This window comes from Eptesicus fuscus, chromosome 9, assembly GCF_027574615.1.
Source record: "Eptesicus fuscus isolate TK198812 chromosome 9, DD_ASM_mEF_20220401, whole genome shotgun sequence".
NCBI lineage: Eukaryota > Metazoa > Chordata > Mammalia > Chiroptera > Vespertilionidae > Eptesicus > Eptesicus fuscus.
Genome location: NC_072481.1, coordinates 46597145 through 46620293, shown reverse-complemented (window position 1 = coordinate 46620293; position 23149 = coordinate 46597145). Strand labels below are relative to the sequence as shown.

General features: G+C 37.5%; 1 protein-coding gene across 1 annotated transcript in view; it reads right to left on the bottom strand.

The window, feature by feature from the left end:
• The window catches only part of PDE4B (phosphodiesterase 4B), a 434463-nt gene extending 411585 nt beyond the window's left edge, over window positions 1-22878 (bottom strand). The window contains exons 1-2 of the mRNA XM_028142374.2: window positions 22837-22878; window positions 17556-17791 (exon numbers count right to left, since the gene is read on the bottom strand). Coding sequence (XP_027998175.1) covers window positions 17556-17791; window positions 22837-22878 — 278 coding nt within the window. The remainder of the gene's footprint in view (window positions 1-17555; window positions 17792-22836) is intronic.
• Between the last annotated feature and the right edge of the window lie 271 nt (window positions 22879-23149).

Below are 23149 nucleotides of genomic sequence, written 5' to 3'. Positions count from 1 at the left end.
CAGCAGAAGAGAAATTCTGCTCCTGCTGCTGAATGGCAGTCATAAGAAAACGGGGACAGGATTTCATTGTTAAGGGATCTTCAGAAGAGGCAGGATTTCAGCCTCGGCAAATCTTACACACTCTTAGGGCCCTGGTAGGAAGAAGTGGGGCCTGCCCCTTTGAAGGAGATGTCTATATAGGCACAATTAACAACCTCAAATCCTGAGGTTATCATGAATCTTTTTTTTTTTTTAAATGTATTTTATTGATTTTTTACAGAGAGGAAGGGAGAGAGATAGAGAGTTAGAAACATCGATCAGCTGCCCCCTGCACGCCCCCCACCGGGGATGTGCCCGCAACCAAGGTACGTGCCCTTGACTGGAATCGAACCTGGGACCTTTCAGTCCGCAGGCTGACGCTCTATCCACTGAGCCAAACCGGTTTCGGCGAGGTTATCATGAATCTTATAACACACACACACACACACACACACACACACACACACACACAAACATGGTTGATGTTCTAGAAAGTCCTCAAATGAGGCAAGTGCCTTAGAAGACATTTCTTGCCCTTCTCATGATTTGTCCCATGTCCTCTCTAGGCTCAACTTTCAGCATAATCTGACTCAGAAAGTACTGGGCCAGCTAAGGCAAAGAGAAAGTACATGCCTACAAAGTTTCAGGACCTGGATAACACATTACCCTCGGGAACTAAGGTTTTATAATGGGGCTAGATTAAGAGGTGACAGGATATAAAGCTGGATTAGGGAGAGTTTTGCATTATTTCCAGCAATACAGGATTTAACACCCTGGCAAGCACCCTGATGGCAGTTGTAATAGGCTGTTGGAATGCTCCTTAAGAGCTTGAAAAAAGCAAAGGCCTGTATTAAGCAAAATAGAGATGCCAGAATTGCTGTAGCAAAGTATAGTGGAAAAGTTTATAAAGTTCAGAGAAGCATGCATAAGGTCCACTGTACAAGATAGAAAATGCTGTGGCTGACCTTGTTCCTCAGGAAGGCCCAGAAGATACTGCCTTTATAAAGGCAATAGGTTGGGTAGACACACACACATCACTAAATAGGCGGGGAATAATGACAGGACATATTGCTCCAGTACTGTGTTCCTTAATAGCAATAGGGTTGATAGGATCTGAGCATAGCAGAGGCCATAAGAAAACTCAAAAGAAGTTCCTATTCACAATGACAGATAACGGTGCCCATTCATAGGCGTGCTCCAGGACTGTGCTAAACCCCCTGCTCGCTGTCATAATATTATCAGAAGACCCTTTGGTCACCTCGATGTTCTGCAGATGGCCCACTCTGTTCATGATGTCATGTTAATCATTCCTGATGAGCAGAAAGTGGCAGAACTGTGGTCGGCAAACTGTGGCTCGCGAGCCACGTGCAGCTCTTTGGCCCCTGAGTGTAGCTCTTCCACAAAATACCAAGGCCTGGGTGAATCTATTTTGAAGAAGTGGCGTTAGAAGAAGTTTAAGTTGAAAAAATTTGGCTCTCAAAAGAAATTTCAATCGTTGTACTGTTGATATTTGGCGCTGCTGACTAATGAGTTTGCCAACCACTGCCTTAGAAAGACACATGTGCTCCGGAGTGAGACAAAGCCCAGAAAGATTTAGGAGCCTGGCACATAGATAAAGTTTCTAGGGGTCCAATGCTCTGGGAATCCGGGGAAATTCATTCCAAAGTAAAGGATAACTTATTACCTTGCATCTCTAGCACTAAAATGGAACCACCAGGCTTTATAGGTCTCTTGGTGTTTGAGAGGCAGCATATAATACACTTGAGAATACTGTTATGACCCATTTTTCAGATTATATAGAAAGCGGTTGAGTGAAGCCCAGGGCAAGGAACTGTTTTGAATAAGATACAGAATTGTTCCTTGAGCCACATCACTAATGTGGCATTATTTGTGGTAGCAAAATATATTACTTAAAGTGCACACTCCTAGGGTACTAGCGAGAAGCTGTGACATCTGCAGCAGAGAAGTATAAACTATTGACAAACAACTCCTGTCATGCCATTGGGCCCCAGTGGAAACTGAGCATCAAACCATGACACCTCAAGTGACTTCAAGAGACCCTGTGGCTAAAGCTGCCCATCACTAGCTGAATACCAATGACATGCGAGTGACAGTTCATTTCAGTACATTTTTTCCCCAAGTCCATATTCTGTGATGTCACTTTGGTAGAATGTTCTAAATATATAAAGAACTCATACAACCCAATAACAAAAAAAACAACAACAAACAATCCAATTTAAAAATTGGCAGAGGATATGAATAGACATTTTCTGAAAGAACATATACTGATAGCCAGCAGGTACATGAAAAGGTGCTCAACATCACTAATCACTGGAGAAGTGAAAATAAAAACTACAATGAGGTGTCACCTCACACCTGATAGAATGATTATCATCAAAAAGACAAGAAATAAGTTTTGGCAAGGATGCAAAACAAAGGGAACCCCTGTGCACTGTTAGTGGGAATGTAAATTGGTGTGGCCATTATGGAAAACACGATGGAGTTTCCTCAAAAAATTGTTTTACATTTAAAACCAGAACTACCATATGAGCCAGCAACTCCAATTCTGGGAATTTATCTAAAGAAAACAAAACATTAACTTGAGAAGATATATGCACTCCCATGTTCATTGCAGCATTTTTTACAATAGCCAAGATATGAAAACAACCTAAGTGTCCATCGATGGATGAATGAATAAAGAAAATATGTGGGGGAGAAGAGGAGGTGGGCAAAATGGTGAAGAGACTCAAAAGCTATAAGCTTCCAGTTTTTAAAAAAATAAGTCCGGGGGATGTAATGCACAGCAAAATGACTATAGTTAATAATATAGTTAAATACGTATCACATATTGGAAAGTGGCTAAGAGAATAAATCTTGAATATTCCCATCACAAGAAAAGAAAACTATAACTATGTGTGTTAACTAGACTTACTGTGATGATGTTTAGACTTACTGTGGTGATCCATTTTGCAGGGCATACAAATATTGAATAATTGCATTGGATACTTGAAACATAATGTATCAATCATACCTCAGTTTTTAAAAATGGAGTATCCTATCTAATAAAGAGTAAATATGCTAATTGACTGTCACACCCTCAAAGATGGCAGCGCCCAGTTCCCTCAGCCCCACCAGGGCAGCAGGCATGTGGCACAGCTGGGCCCACCCCCAGGCGGGTCCACCTGCTCTGCGTGCCTGCCTCCGGAGTCCCCCAGTCCCCTCAGCCCCCCAGCCACCCAGGGCCAGCCAGAGGCACAGGCAAGCCTCGGATGGCAGCTGCCCAGCTGATGCTTGAGGCGCAGGCAAACCTTGGATGGCGGCTGCCCAGCTGCCCAGGACCAGCCCAAGGCTCAGGTAACCAGGGCTGGCTGAGGCTTGCACTGCCAGCAGTGGCAGCAGCAGAGGTGTGATGGGGGCATTGCCTTCCCCTGATCTCCTGGTTGCCTCCTGCCCCTGAGGGCTCCCGGACTGTGAGAGGGGGCAGACTGTGCTGAGGGACCCCCCCCCCCCGCTCCAGTGCATGAATTTTCATGCACCAGGCCTCTAGTTTATTATAAAACCCTATACACCAATAATTATACTTTGGTTAAAGACATTTTTGTTTTTGCTTTACCTTAATGTATAATGCCCACCTCACAAGGCTGTTGTGGAGTTAAATTTAAATAATATGGAGGGTGGAAAGGACATTATATACTAGAATGTGTTATAGTAAGAATATTATCTATATTGTAAAGTATTTACACCTATTTTTAGAATCATATAGGCCAGATCCTATCTTAAGGGCCTTCTATATAAACCTGCACTTTCAATATTCTAATATAATTTTGACCTCATTGATCCCAGAATATATAAGCAATGAATGAGGAGGGGATGACGTATGATTTTAAATATCCAGTGTCCACTATCTCACATACCTGAGATGGGGAGCCCAGGGAAAGAGGGGCTTTGTGAATTGCTGACTTGTAGATTGCAATGCTTGATATGCAAGTCAGAAATGCAGTTTCTGCAGTCAAAAGATTTCAGTGGGTGGTAAAATCCCTGGTAAATGCTAAACAGATGTGTGTGTCATCTATTTCCCACCCTGACACCAGCTTTTGTTGAATCGATGGCATTTGTGCAAAGCATCTGTGGGTATTTTGATCTTTAAAACAGGGCTTTAGGATCTGTCGTTGAGAGGCAGCCCAAAAGTATAAAATATTTTTATTGAAAACCTCATCAGACCGTAAACTTGCGACAGACTGTGGTGGTAATAAAGGACATCTCGTGTTTCTGAGCTACCCCCTTGGAGGACTGACCGCTTTCCCCCTCTGTGATAATGAGGACAGTTGAAATTGCTTCCAGTCTTGCAGAAAGCACCAGGCACATTGCACCACGGTCCCCAACAGAGGTGAGAGCTGGGACAGTGAACACTAAGGACATCACACCTAAGCTAATAGATGCCCAAACAGAATCAACATGTTCACAACTGAAACATTTAGAGACGCAAAGCACAACCCTCAGGCAGATGGAGGCGGGAGACAAGCAAACTGATATTTATAATTTTCTTTGAGGAAACAACAAAGAAGAAGCCAGAACTGTTCCTTGGGAAAAAGTGTTAACATTAGGAAAACCCTGAAACAAGACTCCCTGCCTTCTTTATCTCTGTGCCTCTTCCTATCCAACTGAAAATGCGGCTGACAACAGTTCTATTGTATCACTAATACATGAGCATTCTCAAAGCAGCACTGTTATCTAACATGGGAAGTTCAGTCCCACAACAGGTAAGTTGGCTTGTCATAGAAAAAACAAATGCCCCCAGGCAAAAATTCATGCTTGGAGGTCTGGACAATAAATGCCTTTGGCTGAAAGGAGAGCAGCTGACCTGACCTAATTCATTGAGAAAATCTAGGCTGCAGTTCTCAAAATGTAGTCCCAGGTCAGTTCCATAAGTATCATCTAAAATCTTGTGAGAACCACAATTTTCAGGCCCTACCCGAGACTCTCAACTCTAAGGCTGGAGTTCAGCATTCTGTTTTTCAGTAAGTCTTGGAGGTTGATTCCATGCACTCAATTATTTGACCACTACTGATTTCCACCTTTGGAGAAGAGGTTCTCCTATTACTCTTATTGTTGTTTCCACTATATTCATTCTGCCTTGGATTTACAAATCTCCAAAGAAGGTTTTCTAATCTTGTCTAAAGTTCATCTTTTCCTTTGTACTCCCCCTACTAGATTCTATATCAATTATTGCCCATCTTTTTATCTTCAATCTCTCCCCACCTACTGTTTCTTCTGTTCAGCATACTAGTACATAAGAGTCTCCATATGTCCTAACTGGTTTGGCTCAGTGGATAGAGCATTGGCCTGTGGATTGAAAGGTCCCAGGTTCTATTCCAGTCAAGAGCATGTACCTTGGTTGTGGGCCCATCCCCAGTGGGAGGTGTGCAGGAGGCAGCATCAATGTTTCTCTCCCATGGATGTTCCTGACTCTCTATCCCTCTCCCTTCCTCTCTGTAAAAAATCAATAAGATATACTTTTTTAAAAAAGAGTCTCCATATTGTAACACTTCTTAATCTCATCTATGCCAATTAATTTCCATTCTCACTCTGCTTTCATAAACAAAAATCTTAAAAAGTAATATTTTGTTGTTATCCTTTCTTCCTAAACTCTAATTTATGCTTTCAAAAAGGTTCATTTTGTCCTCTAGTATCACTTTTCATATAACATTCAGTACACAAAGGAACATATGTACCTACCCAACAGAACTAGAACATTACCAATGCACTGTGGCACATTCCTCCCCATCCCTCTGCCTCCTGGGTTCATTCTTAAATCCAGTGCATTCTGACTCCATAACTCTAAGACTTTCAATAGTATTACAAGCACCCACTAAACTGAATTAGCCAAAGGACTTTTCTCAGTCCTCATCTTACTTATACTCTAGGCAACATCTATCTTACATTGCCAAACCTTCCGTATGGCCTAACTTCTCCTTTTGTAATAATTCACTATTCTATTTCTTCTGCTACTTCTCAGGCTGTTCATTTCTGCCTTCTCCTTCCTCCTTATTTGGCCCCATGGTATTATTATGTCTTAGGGCTATATCTTTAGTTAAAGATAAAAATTGGTATTGATTAATCTCTGCATACTTGGTGTGGGCAATCTCACTCATTTCATTGCTTTATTGCCACTTGTATATCTATGATCTCCAAACTATGATAGAGACATGTTTTTAACTGTTCCCAATGCTCACTTAGTATTTTAAATTCATCCTATTCAAAACTAACCCCTCCATCTTTCACTTCACACCTTATACCCAGCTCTACTCATTTTGGGGCTTTCTTCATGGCATTACCATTCATCCAGTATATCAAGCTAGAAACCTCTGTGTGTTCATGGTTTCTCCTCTTTCTCCTAATCCACATCCAACTGAGCACCAATTTCTATTCATTCAACCTCAACATTGCTCACATTTTCCTCCTCTTTTTCATTCCCTCATCTACTTCCCTGCTCAAATCCCTCAGCATTTAGCATCCACCTCACTCTGAAAGTCTCCTCTCTAGATTTCCAACCTGCAACTTTTTTTCTTTCCAAACAACCTCTACATTGTCTCTTATTACCTTTTTACAATACATATGTATAACAAAATTCAATGGCCTCCACTTATTGATTTTGGATAAAGCCAAAACTTCAAGATCCTTCATGTTCTAACTCCTGCCCACCTTTTAAAACTCAGACTTCCTATTTTTATTTACCTGGTAAGCCATATCTCCACCCATACCTTCTCACATACCTTACATAGCCTATGAACACTTGCATTCCTTTGATATGCCATTTGGTCTTAAGTAGTCAAAGTCTTGTTCATGCTATGTCCTCTGCCTTAAATGTTATTTCCATTTCTGTCCAGCAGATAGATGCTTACTCAGATTCAAGGTCAAGGACAAATATCAGCTTTTACTCTTGCTTCTCTCTCTGAGCAAGAATTACATGCTCCTGACCTGTATTCTTATTCTAGAACTACACATACTAAATTATATTAAGTATATGTATATTTGCTTACATCTATTTCCTCACTAAAGTCCAAAGTATTGAAGATTCATTCACTTTTTTTTTCATTCACTTTCCCCTAAGTCCTTGGCAACCACTTATCTTTTAATGTATCTCTACAGTATTGTGTTTTTTTTCCTAGAATACCATGTAATTGGAATCATATAGTATGTTGCCTTTTCATACTGAATTCTTTCACTTAGCAACATGATGTTAAAATTCATCCATGTATTTTTTTGGCTTGATAACTTGTTTGTTTTATCACCAAATAATATTTCATAGTATGAGTGTACCATAATTTATCAATTCACCTATTGAAGGCATCTTGTTGCTTGCAGTTTTTGGTGATTTTTAAATAAAACTATTATAAACATTTTTGTGCAGGTTTTTGTATGAATATAAGTTTTTAAATCAGTAGAGTAAATATGTAGGAACATGATTTTTAGATCATATGGTAACACTATGTTAAGCTTTGTTAAAAAAAAACAAACTGTCTTCCAAAGTGGTTGTGCCATTTTGCATTCCCACCAGCAATATGTGAGAGTTCTTGTTTATCTACATTCTTGTCAGCAATTGCTACTGTCAATTTTTATCTTTATTTTAGCCATTCTAATAACTGTGTAGTGGTATCTCATTATTGTTTTACTTGGCAATTCTCTAATGGCAAATGATTTGTGAACATCTTTTCAAATGCTTGTTTGCCATCTGTATATTTTCTTTGGCTAGTTGTCTTTTCTGATCACAGACCCATTTTTTAATTGGATTATTTGTTTTCTTATTATTACATTTTTAAAGTTTCTTGTATATTTTGGATACAAATTCAATATCAAGTATGTGTTTTGCAAATATTTTCTTTTAGTCTGTGCCTTGTCTTTTCATTATTTTTCTTGTCTTTCACAGAGCAGACATTTTTAATTTATTGAAGTCCAATTTTCAACTTTTTCTTTCATGGATCATGCTTTGGTATTGTATTAAAAAACTTGTAGCCCAACCTAAGGTCACCTTGTATTTTTCCTATATTTTATCTTCTAGGAGTTGTATAGTCTTGCATATTGCATTTTGGTCTATGATCCCTTCTGGGTTAATTTTTTTGCCAAAAATAAAGTGTAAGGCCCTGTATTGATTTTTTTTTTTTTTTTTTTTTTTTTGCATATGGATGTCTAATTGTTCTAGGACAATTTGTTGAAAAGACTCTCTGTTCCTGACTGAATTGCCTTTGCTCTTTCTCAAAACCATTGACTATATTTTATGCATCTATTTCTGGGCTCTCTGTTCTGTTCCATATATATTGCCAATATAAAGCTATATTGACTATTATCCTATATATAATAAAGAACTAATATGCTAATTAGACCGTACAGCAGAATAACTGTGTGGATGACCTTCTGGACGACCTTCCGGATGAAGCTAGGGCTGCAAGTGCTGAGGCAGCCAGGGCTGCGAGGCCCGAGCCCCTTGCACAAATTTCGTGCATTGAGCCTCTAGTAGCTACATAATAAGTCTTCCAGTCAGATAATGAGTGTTTCAAATTTTTTCTTCTTCTTCCCCTCCTCCTCCTCCTCCTCCTCCTCCTCTTCCTCCTCGGTGTTATATTGGCTATTCTAGATCTTTGTCTTTCATATAAATATTAGAATCAATTTGCCCATACATACAAAATAGTTTGTTGAGATTTTTATTGAAATTGCATTGAACCTGTAGATAAAGTTGGAAAAAATGCATCCTAATAATTTTAACCTTTTAATCCATAATTATAGTATATCTAATTTATTTAGAGCTCCTTTGATTTATTATCAGAATTTTGTAGTTTTCTGCATATATAGTCTGCACATATTTTAGATTTATATCTAAATATTTATCTTTCTTGTTTTCGTGCTACTGTAAATTGTATTTGTTTTTAGTACTATTTCAAATTGCAACTGTTCATTTCTAGTGTGTAGGGAAACAATCAATTTTACACATTAACCTTGTGAAATCTGCAACCTTGCTATACTCACTTGTTACTTCCTGGATTTGGGTGGGGTTTTTTGTTTTTTTGTTTTATTTTGGACAATTCCTTGGGATTTTCTGCATAGATAATCATATCATCTGCAAACAAAGAGTGTTTTATTTCTTCCTTTCTAAACTGTGTATGTTTTATTTCCTTTTCTTGTCTTATTGCACTAACGAGGACTTCCAGTGTAATGTTGAATAAGTTTAGACAGACAAGATATCCTTACTTTGGTCCCAATCTATTGTATAAAATATCTAGTTTCTGACTATTAAGTATGCTAGCTATATGGTTTTTTATAGAGGTCGGCAAGTTCAGAGAGTTCCCTTTTATTTTTAGCTTGATAAGAGTTTTTTATCATAAATGAATATTGGATATTGCCAAATAGTTTTTCTGCATCAATTGATAGCTTATAGATTGTTCTTCTTCAGTCTGTTGGTATAGTATATGGCACTGACCAACTTTAAAGTGTCAAGCCAGCTTTGCATATCTGGAATGAATCCCCCTTGGCCAGGACATATAATCCTTTAATGCACTGTTAAATTTTATCTGCTAATTCTTTTGAAGATTTTTGTATCTATGTTCATTGAAGATATTGGTCTGCAGTTTTCCCTTCTTGTAATGATTTGGGTGTTATGGTAATGATGGTCTGATTACTGTCTATTTCAATGTTTAATAAAATTCATCAATGAAACCATCTAGACTTGGAACTGTCTTTTTTTGTAAGCTATTGATTTTCTATTCAATGTCTTTAATAGAAATAGTCCTATTTGTGTTATCTATTTCCCCTATGTGAGCTTTGGTACTTTACATCTTTCAAGGAAATTAGTCCAAATATCTAAATTTTCAAATATGTGGCTACAGAGCTGCTTACAGTACTCTTTTATTATTCTTTTAATCTCCATGAGATCAATGGTTATGATATCTCTTTTGTTTCTGAAAATGGTAATCTGTTTTTTTCTTCTTTTTCTTAGTTAGGCCTGCTAGAGATTCATCAATCTATTGATCCTTAAAATAAACATATTTTGGTTCCATTGTTTATCTATTGTTTTCTTTTTTTCAATTGCACTGATTTCTGTTCTAATCATATTATTTATTTTATTCTGCTTGCTTTAGTCTTAAATTGTTTCTTTCTTTTAGTTTCTTAAGATAGAAGCCTTATTGATTTTAGCTTCTTCATTCTTGTCAAATATCTTACCTAATAATAGACAAACATGTAAATTGACCGTACCTCTGCTATGCCACCAGCCAATCAGGAGTGATATGCAAATTAACCCAACAAAGATGGCAGTTAATTTGCATACACAGGTGCCGAGTGACAGCAGCGGGATGCTTGTGTTGTTGCCATGGTGATGATGCAGGCATTCTGCCCCACCCCCGTCTCTCAGGGCCTCTGGGCAGCGTGGGAAGGCGGGGCCAGAGCAGAAAGAGGTGGCTCGGGGGCCTGAGCGGGAAGGGGCTGGGCTGGAGTGGAAAGGTGGTGCCAGCAGCCAGGGAAAGGAAAGCCCATTCTAGCATAAATCCTCATGCATAGGGCTTCTAGTATATATTATAATGCTATAAATTTCTCTCTAAGCACTACTCTTGCTGTATCCCACAAATTATAATAAATTACATTTTTATTTTCACTCAGTTCAAAATATTTATAACTTTCTCTTATTTCTCTTTGACCATCTTTTATTTAGACTTTGGTTGCTTAATCTCCAAACATTTAGGATTTTCCAGCTCTCTTTCTGTTATTGATTTCTTACTTAATTGCATTGTGATCTGAGAACATACTTTATATAGTATTTATTCATTTAAACTTGTTAAGGTGTGTGTTATAGCCCAGGATAATTGTATCTTGGTGAACATTCAATGCAAGCTTAAGAAGAAAGGGCATTCTGCTGTTGTTAAATGGAGTATTCTAAAATAATTCAATTAAATCAAGTTGATTGGTAGTGCTGTTCAGGTCAAATACATCTGTAATGATTTTCTGCCTGTTTGGTCTATCGATTACTGAAAAGGCGGTATTGAAGTCTACACTATAATAGTGGATTTGTATATTTCTCCTTGCAGACCCATTAGTTTTGCCTCATGTATTTTGATGCCCTGTTGTTAGGTACATACACATTAATGATTGCTATGTCTTCTAATGTAATGGCCCTCTATATCCCTGATAATTCTCCTTGATTTGAAGTCTTCTTTAACTAGCTTCATATAGTTACACTAGCTTTCTTATGATTAATACCAGCATAGTATATCTTCCTCCATTGTTTTACTTTTAACAAAACTAAAGCTTTATATTTAAAGTGGGTTTCTAGTGAACGGCATGTAGTTGAGTCTTTTGTTTATCCACTCTGACCACCTCTATCTTGTAATTTGTGTATTTAGATAACTGGTATTCATAATTATTGATATAGTTGGGTTAATATCTATGCTATTTATAGCTGTTTGAATTTATTGTTATTGCTATTATAATTTGTCCTACCCTCTTTTTCTTCCTTCTCTGGTTTTAATTAAGCATTTTAAATAATTCCATTTTTCTCCTCTCTTAGCATATTAATTATACTTTTTTTTTAAATTAGTGTTTTCTCTAGAGTTGTCAATGTGTATTAATAATTAGTCTAAATCTTCCCTACTGGGTAGTACAGCTGCTTTAAAACAGAATAGTCCCTATTGCTCTCTCCTGTCCATTATGGTGTTGCTGTCATTCATTTCATTCATCCATATAATCTACATTTGTACTATGGCCTTGGTGTCATTCATTTCACTTATCCACATAGTGTTTGTTGTTACTATATTACTTTAATCAGTTATGCTTTGTGTAGTCAAGAAAGATTAGTTAAGAAAACTAATGTTATTTTATCCTTACTTATTTCTTCTTTTACACAATTCTTTATATAGATACAAGTTTATACCATATATAATTTTCTTTTCACCCCAAAACTTCTATTATCATTTCTTTCAGGGCAGGAGTGTCGATGATGAATTCCCTTAAGTTTCATTTGTATAAAAAGTATTTATTTTTTCTTCACTATTAAAGAATAGTTTTGCTGGTTATAAATTTATGAGTTGATAGCGGTGGGAGTTCTTTCAACACTTTAAATAATTGACTCCACTTTACTTTTGCTTTCATGATTTCTAACAAGAACTTTGTTCTAATGCTTATCTTTGCTCCTTTCTACATATGTTTTTTATTCTTTGCCTTCTTTCAAGATTTTATTTTTGTTTTGGGTTTTCTGAAGTATGAATATGATATACCCAGGTATAGATGTTTTGGTATTTATCCTTATTAGTATTCTCTAACTTTCCTGGTGGTTAGTGTCTATCATCAATTTTTTAAAAAATTCTCAGTCATTACTTCAATATTTACTTCTGCGCCATTGTCTATTCATTTCTGATATTCTAAATATGCATATGTTGCACTTTATGAAATTGTCACATGGTTCTTGGACATTCCTTTGTTTGTTTTAGGTTTGAGGGATTTATTTTCTCTTTACATTTCAGTTGGGCAAGTTTCTATTCACCTAACTTCAATCTCAGTGATTATTTCCTCAGTCTTATCTAGTCTACTAATGAGCTCATTATTTCTGTTATAGTTTTGATTTCCAGCATTTCCTTTTGATCCTTTCTTATTAGAGTTTCCATCTCTCGGCTTTACACTACTCATCTCTCTGATTGTTGTTTATTTTTCCATTAGAGCCCTTATTACACATATCAGTCATTTTAAATCCTATTTCTGATCATTCCAACATGTGTGTCATATCTGGGTCTGATGCTTGGTTTGCTCCTTTTTTTTCTTTGCCTTTTATCATGCTGTGTAATTTTCTTGTTAAAAGTGCAATATGATGTATCAGATAAGAGAAACTAAGGCAAACACCATAAGTGTGAAGTTTCATCTTAATCTGGCTAGGGTTTGGCTGCAAATGTTTGTCATAGCTATGGATGCTGGAGGTTTCAAATGCCTCTAGTATCTTGGTTTTGCTCTCCCATTTTCTTTGCCCTTCCCTAGAAACTACTCCTGCATAAAGTCTGTTTCTCTTGAAGCTTTTTAAGCTTTAAATCTACCCTTATTATCTTGAAACCCTGTTGGTGTGGTAGGAAGGCATTCAGGGGAAGCATTTCATACTTTTATAATTAAACTTCAGATTTGTAGTGGACCTATGTCACAAGTATTTCTTAGCTTCATCCCACCCTTAGGTAAGATAGATGGGCCAGAGGGGCTAAAGTTGAGGAAATATCCTGCCCCTAGGTGGAATGGAGCTCTGGTAAACTATTTCCCCCCCAAAAGTATGACTTTTAGAAAACATTCTGGGAATATTTCAGAATGGTTACTGTACCAGAGCAAAAAGGGAAACTTTCTTGGCTCTTCACTATAAGAAAATGATGAGGTTACTGGAGGTAAAGTCCCCAAAAGAAAAAAGTGTTTGCATATCATTTGGTAGCATGCAATATTTTTGCAATTTTTGCAAAACAGCTGAGTTCTTCATGTTCTACATAGCACTGGTACAGTTCTAATTTAAAACTGCTGGTACCAAGCTTAGGTGGGCAGCACTAAACTGAATTTTCTAAACTCATTCTCCATTAGAGCCTAAGAAGAAAACTGTAGACAAATCTGAATTCATGTAGATTGACAAAGGCCATGAATTTTTAAAATACTAAAATAATTACTAGGTGAATTTTCTGGTGATACAGTTTATTGTAGATGGAGGTTTATATTTTGCTTGTACCCTGAAAAATAATAATTCTACCCCACAAAAATGTGGAATTAAGACTCTAAAGAAAAGCAGAGCAAAGATGAAGTATATTAAAGGAGAGCCAGACAGCAGAGTAATTGAGTCCAGTTCTGTATGGGAAAATATCTAATGGCTAGAATTATCCACTCTGAAAAGATGCAAGTGGATGCGATTTGTTTTACAGAAGATGCTTTTATCAAGTTCCAAACTCAAAAACTTAGGAATACTTTAAGTAAATCAAATAACAATATAGATAGAAGTGAGGAAAAAGTAGTGACTGGAAAGCGGCATAAGAGATGGCCTCTGGGTGCTGGTAAAGCTCAGATTCTTGATTTGGATGCTGGTTATATGTTTGTGTCCAGTTTGTAAAACTTTATCAAGTTATGCCCTTAAGATATGTATACTTTTCTATATGTAGATTATTTTTAATTAAAAAAAAGTATGAATAAGAACCATTAGAAAACACAGATAATAAAAAACAGACCCTTTGCTTATTTAAATATCATATATGTAAATGAGAAAAGGAATAAAATAATTATTCTCACTATGTTTTTAAAAAAAATTTTAAACCCTCAAAATATCTACAATGTGTAGGCAGCCTCTAAATTGGTTCCCACCTCGTCGTATTCATGCCCGTGTACAGTCCCTCTCTTTATGTGTGGGCTAGATCTAATGAATAGAACATGTAAATGTGATGAAATGTCACTTCCTAGATTTAGTTGTAAAAATACTTTGACTATTATCTCTCTTTCTCTCTTAGCCCTTACTCTGGAAAAAATGAGCCACCACATTATGAGTAGCCCTATAGAAAGGCCATGTGGCAAGAAACTCATTTTTTCCAGTCAACAAGCAGCAAGTACCTGGAATAGTAAATAACCATGTGAGTGAGCTTGGAAGCATATCCCACTCACTTGGTCAAGCTTAAAATGATTGCAACACTGGCCAATAACTTGATTCTAGCTTTCTGAGAGACCCAGGCAGAGGTGCCTACCTAAGCCACAACTGGATTCCTGGTCCACAGAAAATGTGAGATAATAACTATTTGTTACTTTAAACCATTACGTTTTAAAATTATTTCTTATGCAGCAATAAATAACTTACACATGCGGGGAAAAGAAAACTGCACAAACTGACCTAGAATATTTAATAAGTAAATAAATGCAAACTCTAAAAATTAAAAAATGCAATAAAACTGAAAATTCAACTTAATAGATTTAACAGCAAATTAGATATAGTTAGAAAGAGAATTAGCAAAGTGGAAAGGAAAGAAAACCAAAGCAATTACCAGAATACAATCCAAAAAGACAAATAATGAAAATAAGTTATGGAAGATATTACAGTCAATGATCAAATATTCTCATACTTTCAAAAGTATCTAGGTAATTGAAATAAAACAGACATATTATGAGTGAATTACTAATATATGGTGTTGACTGACTACATTATATAAACTTTCTGGATTATGTCTAGATTCTCAATTTTCCTATAAACTACTGACACCCAGCATGAGGCTACTGATACTTGAAACATGGTTTCTAATTTCCAGAAGAATGTATTTGCTAATGCTCAAAAGGAGAGAAACTACCATTTGTTGATCGCCTAACATATGCTTTTAACTAATCTAGGTACCTTATAGAGATAAGCATATTTATTCCGCACAATGGCCTATGGGGTGAATACAATTGCTCTCTTTGTACAGATAGATACACTCAAGTTAGACGGATAGACAAGCATATCCCAAATGTCAAAGTCTAGGTTTTGATACTTCTACAGAAGGGACAATTCCAGAACTCTCAAAGTATCCTTGAGTTAAATGAACTCAAAGTTTGCAAGGAGTATTATTTTAGCAGATACAGCAACACACCTGTCAAAACTGGATTCCTGCTTATGCCAGTCATCACCTTTTTTGTTGTGGCTGGATTGTGAGGAATTTGTTCTGGGGAAGTCTTTGAAGATAGTAGGAACAATAAGATAGCTCTAAAAAGCATATATTTACTAACTGGTGTGAAGAATTTCAATACCATAACAACCGACACCACTGGTACTATTGTCAACATGCTGAAAAATAAATCTGCGGATTCTTTAAGAATCCAAATCTCCGAGTATGCAGAAACATAATCAAGGCTAATCACAAAAGCTATGTGATTGAATAAGCAGTATGGGTGAAATATGCCCATTTTAGTTCTCAATGATTGGCTATGACTGTTTCAATGTTAATTCAGCTAAACAGAAGATGGAAGTGGGTGGCTTTCAAATTTTTAGCCCAGTCTCCCTAGAATGTGTTAATAGGCTTCTCAATCACATACAGACTCTTTGGTGAGCTACTTCATGCTAATAACTATGATACCTGGAGTCTTGGTGCTGTAACCCTTAGTGCAGTGGTCGGCAAACTCATTAGTCAACAGAGCCAAATATCAACAGTACAACGACTGAAATTTCTTTTGAGAGCCGAAAATCGACTTCTGCGCATGGGCCACGAAGTTTCAGTCACGCTGTACGTGCGTGCCCGAACGTGGTATTTTGTGGAAGAGCCAGGCTCAAGGGGCCAAAGAGCCGCATGTGGCTCGCGAGCCGCAGTTTGCCGAGCACTGCCTTAGTGTATTTAAAAACCATCAATTAGAGGGTGACTTGCATTATTAAATGAGCACACACTGGACTACCCATCAGCGTAGTAGATAGATCTCAGCATGTGGCAGGTTTTATGGCACACCATACAAATCACAGATTTTAATGATTTACTGGAACAGTATTGTACAATAACTTAATATGTTTAGCTCTGGTCCTTAATAAGTGATACAAACAAAAAGTTATTTTAAAAGCACCATATTTCTTGCTCTCTCTCTTTTCTCCTTCTGGCTCCCCCATGATGCTAGTATTGGTATACGTAAAGTCGTGATAGTATAATTTACACTATCCTCATTTTGGGGGAATCTAATGCCAGATAGTTCAGTTCCTTCCATAAGTCCCTGGAGCCTTTTGAGCTTCTGCTGTGGTGCTGGAACTCAGGAGGAGGGTGCCCAAGTGTGTGCACAGGCCCCTTAAGAGAAACTGCTCGGGACTCCAGAAGCCCTCCATCTCACTCAGCCACACTTCCCACTGGTTTTTACAGTCAGAAGTGATGGGGACTTCTCTTCCTGGCTCTGAAACCCTGGGTTGGGAGGCTCGGTAAGGGTCTGGGACCCCTTACTCCTTAGGAGACCTCCACATCCAAGATATTCTTCCTGATATTTATCATCACACTTGGGTGTGGGACCAGCCCATTCAGCATCTCCACGCCTCCTACCCGTATCAATGTGGCTGCTTCTTTATATCTTTAGTTGCAGGGCTTTAGTTTAGCTAGATTTCAGGTGGTTCTAAATAATGGTTGTTCTTTTTTTTTTTTTTTGGTTGTTCTATAGTTTAGTTATAATTTTAATGTGGTTGTGGGAGGATTTGAGTACCGCATTTACCTATGCCGCCATCTTGACCAGAACTGATATAATACTGATTTATTAAATTCAAACATATTCACACACACTCAATAGTTCTTTTTATAAAAATTTCATGGGCAGCCATTTTGCTTTCCCTTGACATTAATAAAAAAGTATCACATTTCTTCCTCAATAGGCTCCTTCCAATCTAAATAGGTAGAAAATATCTCTACAGTTACAAAGGTTTCATGTTCTACCCAAAGGAAAAATAACTGTCAAAATGTCAACAGCCTTAGTTACCCCACAGATAACTCATATTTTAATAACAGGAACTTGTATTTGGAGTAGTTGGAAAATAAAACTTAGAATTGACATTTAATTTGGGGGCTACTCACCACTCTTGGCTTACAGTTGTAATAGCGATGCTTGGAAGTGTTGTCAAAGGCAGCGTGGTTGGTCTGGAAATGCCATCGCCATCAGGAGTCCTGGCCCTTTCACTCTGCCTTTGGGACAGTGGTGGTAACTGCAAGTTTCCTGAGCAACACCGTCTCCCTCTCCAGAGGTCAATCCCAAGTGTGTTACTAGAACTGTAGGATTTACTCAAGGTACATTCAAAATAATCTTTAACATTCTGGAGGATCCACAGGGAAAGAAAACAAGGAGAGAGAGAAAAAAAAGAAAAATCAAATGTTAAAAATGATGCATAGTGGAGTAAAATAAGAAACTAAATGATCAAGTTGTCACTCATAAAGTCCTGATTCATTATCTCACAATCAGAATCTAACATTGATGTCAAAAGCTTAAGAGAAAACAAGAGAGGAGGAGGTTAATTCTCAAGTTTTAGAATAATATATCAGTTGCATATTCATGGTGATCTTTAAGACTATAAGTAATATTTCCCATTTATGGGAAAATTCTGAGATGTTGCTTTCTTTTGCTTTGTAGTTGCCTTATATTTGCTGAAATGAAAGCTTATAATTGAAAAAAATTTAGGAAATCAATGATATTCCACAACATGGGAACAATGTTTCCCAGCTAAAGTATAAAGTTTCTAGCTTAGTGTTTTAAAGTAAAAATATTTTCTATCATAGGATAGCAAGATAGAATAATTATTAAATTATGGCTGACTACTATTTTTGTTCCAATAGAAGGTCTTCTCAGGGTTGAGGGTTTTGTTTTTTGTTTTTTTTTTTATTGCGCACATTATATAAGTGCTGAGAGAGCGAGAGAGAGAGAGAGAGAGAGAGAGAGAGAGAGAGAGAGAGAGAGATGAGTATAATTAATCAAGTTCTGAGCTGGATTGCAATGTTCAATACTTGCCCTAATGTTGACATAAATGAAATTATTGTGAGAAGATAAAAGCACTGTCCTATCACCAATGATTAGAGTTAGTTATTCTTCCTACATATCTTTTGGTGACTGTGGTTCCTGGTACTGTTGGGAGTGAGGATCCCAAATGAGTTATTGCCTGGTTTACCATTCAAAACAGCCCAAAGACAGAAAATGTTACAGCACCTCAAATGGCCACTGATAGCAACTTGGAATTTGAAAGATATAATTGTCATTCTCTACTCTTATCTTAACAGGGAATAATGGAAGTCCTACCATCAGGCCAAGGTCTCTCACCTGAAAATCAGTATGTGCCTTTAAAAAAAGCAAGTACTTCCTACTAGCCCTCCCAAATAGACTTAGGAGACCTAGGACTAGATGTCCTGAGGTTTAAACAAACTTCTCTGCCCCCACTCCTCCACCCATCCTGGTTTATACAAGAATAATTAACTCACCTTTAAGGGTCTAGCTGTGTTCATTCAACAAATATTTGTTGCACACCTATTATAGTTTTGCACTGTGCTATTTAAGAAAGCTGTATCAAAAAACAGTGTAGTAAATGTTCTCATAGAGGTTACACTCTAGCAATTTATACTTTCTGATCTGCATAGGACATTTTGCTGATGGAAATATAGGCAAGAATAGGCCTGACAATTTGCAGGGGCCTCACTCGCCCTGCTAAAATGGAATATACTAGTAATCATATTTTCTTGTGCTTGGAATACAATTACGGTTTTGGAATACAATTTATTTGAAATTCCATAGAAACACACTTTGGTAACAGGAAGAAAACAAAACAATCTAGAATTTCCCGCAGTTTGAAATATTCTGGAATGTATTCAGCGTTTTACTGTTCAGTAACTGGTTGTTATAGTAAATGCACTGTAGACCTAGCATTTATTGTAGTTAGTGTGTGTGTGTGTGTGTGTGTGTGTGTGTGTGTGTGTGTGTGTGTTTCAAATAAGAGGCTGAGGGTGAAAACGTAGAAGAATTAAGTTTCTTTCTCAAAAAACATTTAGACTAGTTAAGAATACCGAATTACAGTCTTCCTAAAGAGAGATTAAAAAACAAACTTAAATTCAGAACTCATCATTATGAATCAGTCTAGCTCCAAATTTGCATGTAAAGAAAGTACTGATTATCTGGAAAGCAAAGTCTTAAGACTATACTTCCCCTCCTTGCAAAGAAATACTGTACCAGAGAACAGAAACAGGTATATCATTAAGTTAAACACCAACAATCATAGTCTCCCAATAAATTGGATATTTTTTCTCTTTTAGAAAATGGGAATACTACCAACTAGGTTTAATAGTATAGTAAATGAACTGGGTACTTATTTGATACATGTTATTTGAAAAGTAACAAAGTCACACCTAACATAAAATATCTTCCCCACTGACTTGCCAACAGGCTTGAATTTACAGATTTAAAGTCATACTTTGAGTTAAAGGAATGTGTTTGAAAAGGTCTTAGCTAACATGAAAATACATTACCACAAATGATCATAATGGGAAAAAGCTTTTTAGAAATTAAGTTAAATACTGGAAACATTAACAGTGTTTTACAAATGCTAATTAGCCCATGTAGAGTTTTTCATAATTTCCTAAAGCTCTCTAATTTATAGTTATAATTTATACAGTACTAATATTCTCAAAGCCAAAATCTAATTCCATTAATTCTCAACTACTGAACTTATGACCTAGGACTTTCTTGTAACCAGCACAACTTTAGCTGACTCTACACCACTCATCACATCACAGATTTGGGGGGCAAGGAACATTCATTTGAATGTGTCCTTTGGAAATCACAAATTTCAAAATGTATCACACTGACCAAAATTAACTTCTGTCTTTATAACCCCAAGGGAAACACCCAGTTTTGGATCATCCTCATCTTCTTGGATAATCCTTGTTTAAAAATCAATATTTTTGCTAATGTAATTCCAAAGGATATCACAAAAGAAGAGCTAAGGTGAAACCGTGCACTTTGGTAGGAATAGTTTGGAGGGAGGAAGAAAGGGGACACCAAAAAGATTCTTTGTCCTGTCCCCATATCAAAACTTACCTTAATGTCAGGACCACTAAAGTGTCCAGATGAGGCATATCGGTGCCTACAAAGTCAAGGCTTTGTTGTTCCTGCTGTTGTTTGCCTTTTGTTCAGTCATTTTTAGAGCTTGCTCTAATTTTTGAATTTTTATGATTAAACTCATGGTGAGAAAATGAGATTAAGTATTTCCAAGGATATATAATATGCTTACATACACATTCCATTTGAATAGTAGGTCAGCAAATGTTATTGAAACTAAAAATGGGAAGTAATGGAAGCATTAAATAACACTTAGGGCCCTCATCTTTGAATGTGCATGTAAGAATTTTTGCAAATTTTTATATACAACCTTCCCATCTTTTGACTGTGGCAACCATGGCCTCAGGGAGGATCAGGCTTATAGCTGGAGGATGCGATGCAAGTGAAAGAGCAGTTATCTATCTTTTAGATGGCGTGCATTGCTTAGTTTTATTCTTCCAGAAAACAGAATCTTGGAGCACACACTATACAAATAGTGCTAATGAATAATTCCAAGTTGTTGTTTTTTTAAGAGAAAAGGGATTTCTAAATTCCAGAAGTTTCCCTATCGATATCCTGAGCAGAGCATGAATGTCTACACATAGCTTTCACTGTCTGTAGCTGAGAACATGGAATATGAATTAAGGGACATTCCCTTGTGGTCAAGGAGCAGAAAAGGGGGAAAGAAAGAAAGAAAGAAAACGTTGTCATAGGTAATGGGAAGAGAACACTAATGAGATCCCTTAACATTAAAGAGTAGAAATAGCGATGGCAAAGGAGTATATTGTGGAGGACAAGAGCCTCATAACATGCCTAAGTCTCCTTCCGCACTTGCAGGTCCTAGAAGTTCCCACAGTCATAAAGGGACAGACAAGGTAGATGGGAACTAGCCTCCACTTCCCTGCCAATGACTTGCTGCAGCATGGGGCAAAGGGACCAGGAGTCCATGCGGTGAAGAGCCCAAAAGTAAGGGCTACCAGAAAGCAGGGCTGAATCTTTTAAACAACTAGATCCCTCACTGAGTACTTAGGTAAAGAGCCCAGGCAGTGGAGGAGAAGGTCAAACTCTAAGTGAACTGAGACGGTACACGGCTCATGCGGAGAGCAGCCATCACCTGCTGCCCCTGTCACAAGCCTAAGGACCAAGGGCAGAGACTTAACAACCAAAGATTTGGGGAAATGAACTGTTCCTCAACTGGACCACAGTAAACACTAGCAGAAAAGGACCATACAGGACAAGGACAGTATCACACATCTGCTACTACACTGCTGCTTAATGTTAAGTCTGCCCCTTTGCCCAATGCCACGTGATTAAAGGGGAAGAACGAGAACTGGGAGAAATCCTGAAAGACTGGGCCTTTACCCAAAAGATACCATTTTACATCAACCTGCAAGTTCAGGTTCCTTCCAGGCCCTCCCCCACCTGTAAAAGAGGAGTTTAACAGCAAAAAAGGAGCTATTACAGAGAACAAAGAAAATCTCTTCGTTTTCCTCCCTCCCTCCCTTCCTTCTGCAAATCTGATTAGTGGCATGTAACTTTTAGCTCACTTACAAACATAAACTGAGTAAAGACTGGACAATTAAAGACACCCTAAAGGGGGACTGGTCAATGGAAAACAAAAGAGATACTTCATCTTAAGTGACCAAGATGCAAGGCCCTGAAGATGGTGCGTTTACAGACTTCAGAAGACGTGGGGCAGGGCTTCTCAAATATAATATACATATCTAGCCACCCTAGGATTTTGTTGAAATACAGTGTTATCTGTAGTTCTGAGATGTGGCTGAGACTCTGCATTTCTAAAAAACACCAGGTAATGCTGCTGCTGCTGCTGCTGTAAGGACCACACCACCCAAGACCTAGAAGATGTGTGCGTCACAAACTTCTTATGAGCAGATGTCAAAGACCCCCACCATAGGAGGTGACTCTCAAAGGTTAGTTGTATGTGAGTAAAAGTATGAAAGAAAGTCATCATAATGCAGGCAGTGTGAAAAGAGGAGTTTCTGAGAGTTAGGTTGTGGGCGTGCACCAGAGATTGATGGTTGGGGGAGTGAAAACCATAAAGCTCAAGTGGAACCCATCTCCAAGCTGCAGCAAGGGCAGCGTTCCTGCGGTCCACCTCGAAGAATACTGGGTGCAGGTGCTGATAACGTCTGGGTCATAGAAACACCTGGTGACAAAGTGGTGGTGCTAAACATCCTTGCCTATCCTTCGTGTAGGATTATGGAGTGACTCCTTTAATGAGCAGAGAAAAGGTGAGCGGGATCTCTGACTTTTGGAACTTACATCATCTGCCGTCACTGTCATCACACTCCTGCTTTTCTTCATTATAGAGATGAAAAATTTCCCTTCTTAGGAAGTCTATTATTCAGAGTAGCTTAGCTGACAATTTTTAAGACCTACAAGGGGAAGAAAGACACACAAAATGAATAGTTTGGTATCCTTAGTCAAATATAAATTTGTATTCTCCAAATAAATATTTGAATGCAAGCAATATACATGCATAAGTAAATATCACAATTTACCAAATCAATTCAATCTGATATGTGAGAAAAGAGGTTCACAAAATCCAAAAGGTAAGTGCAAAGCTATTTGGGAA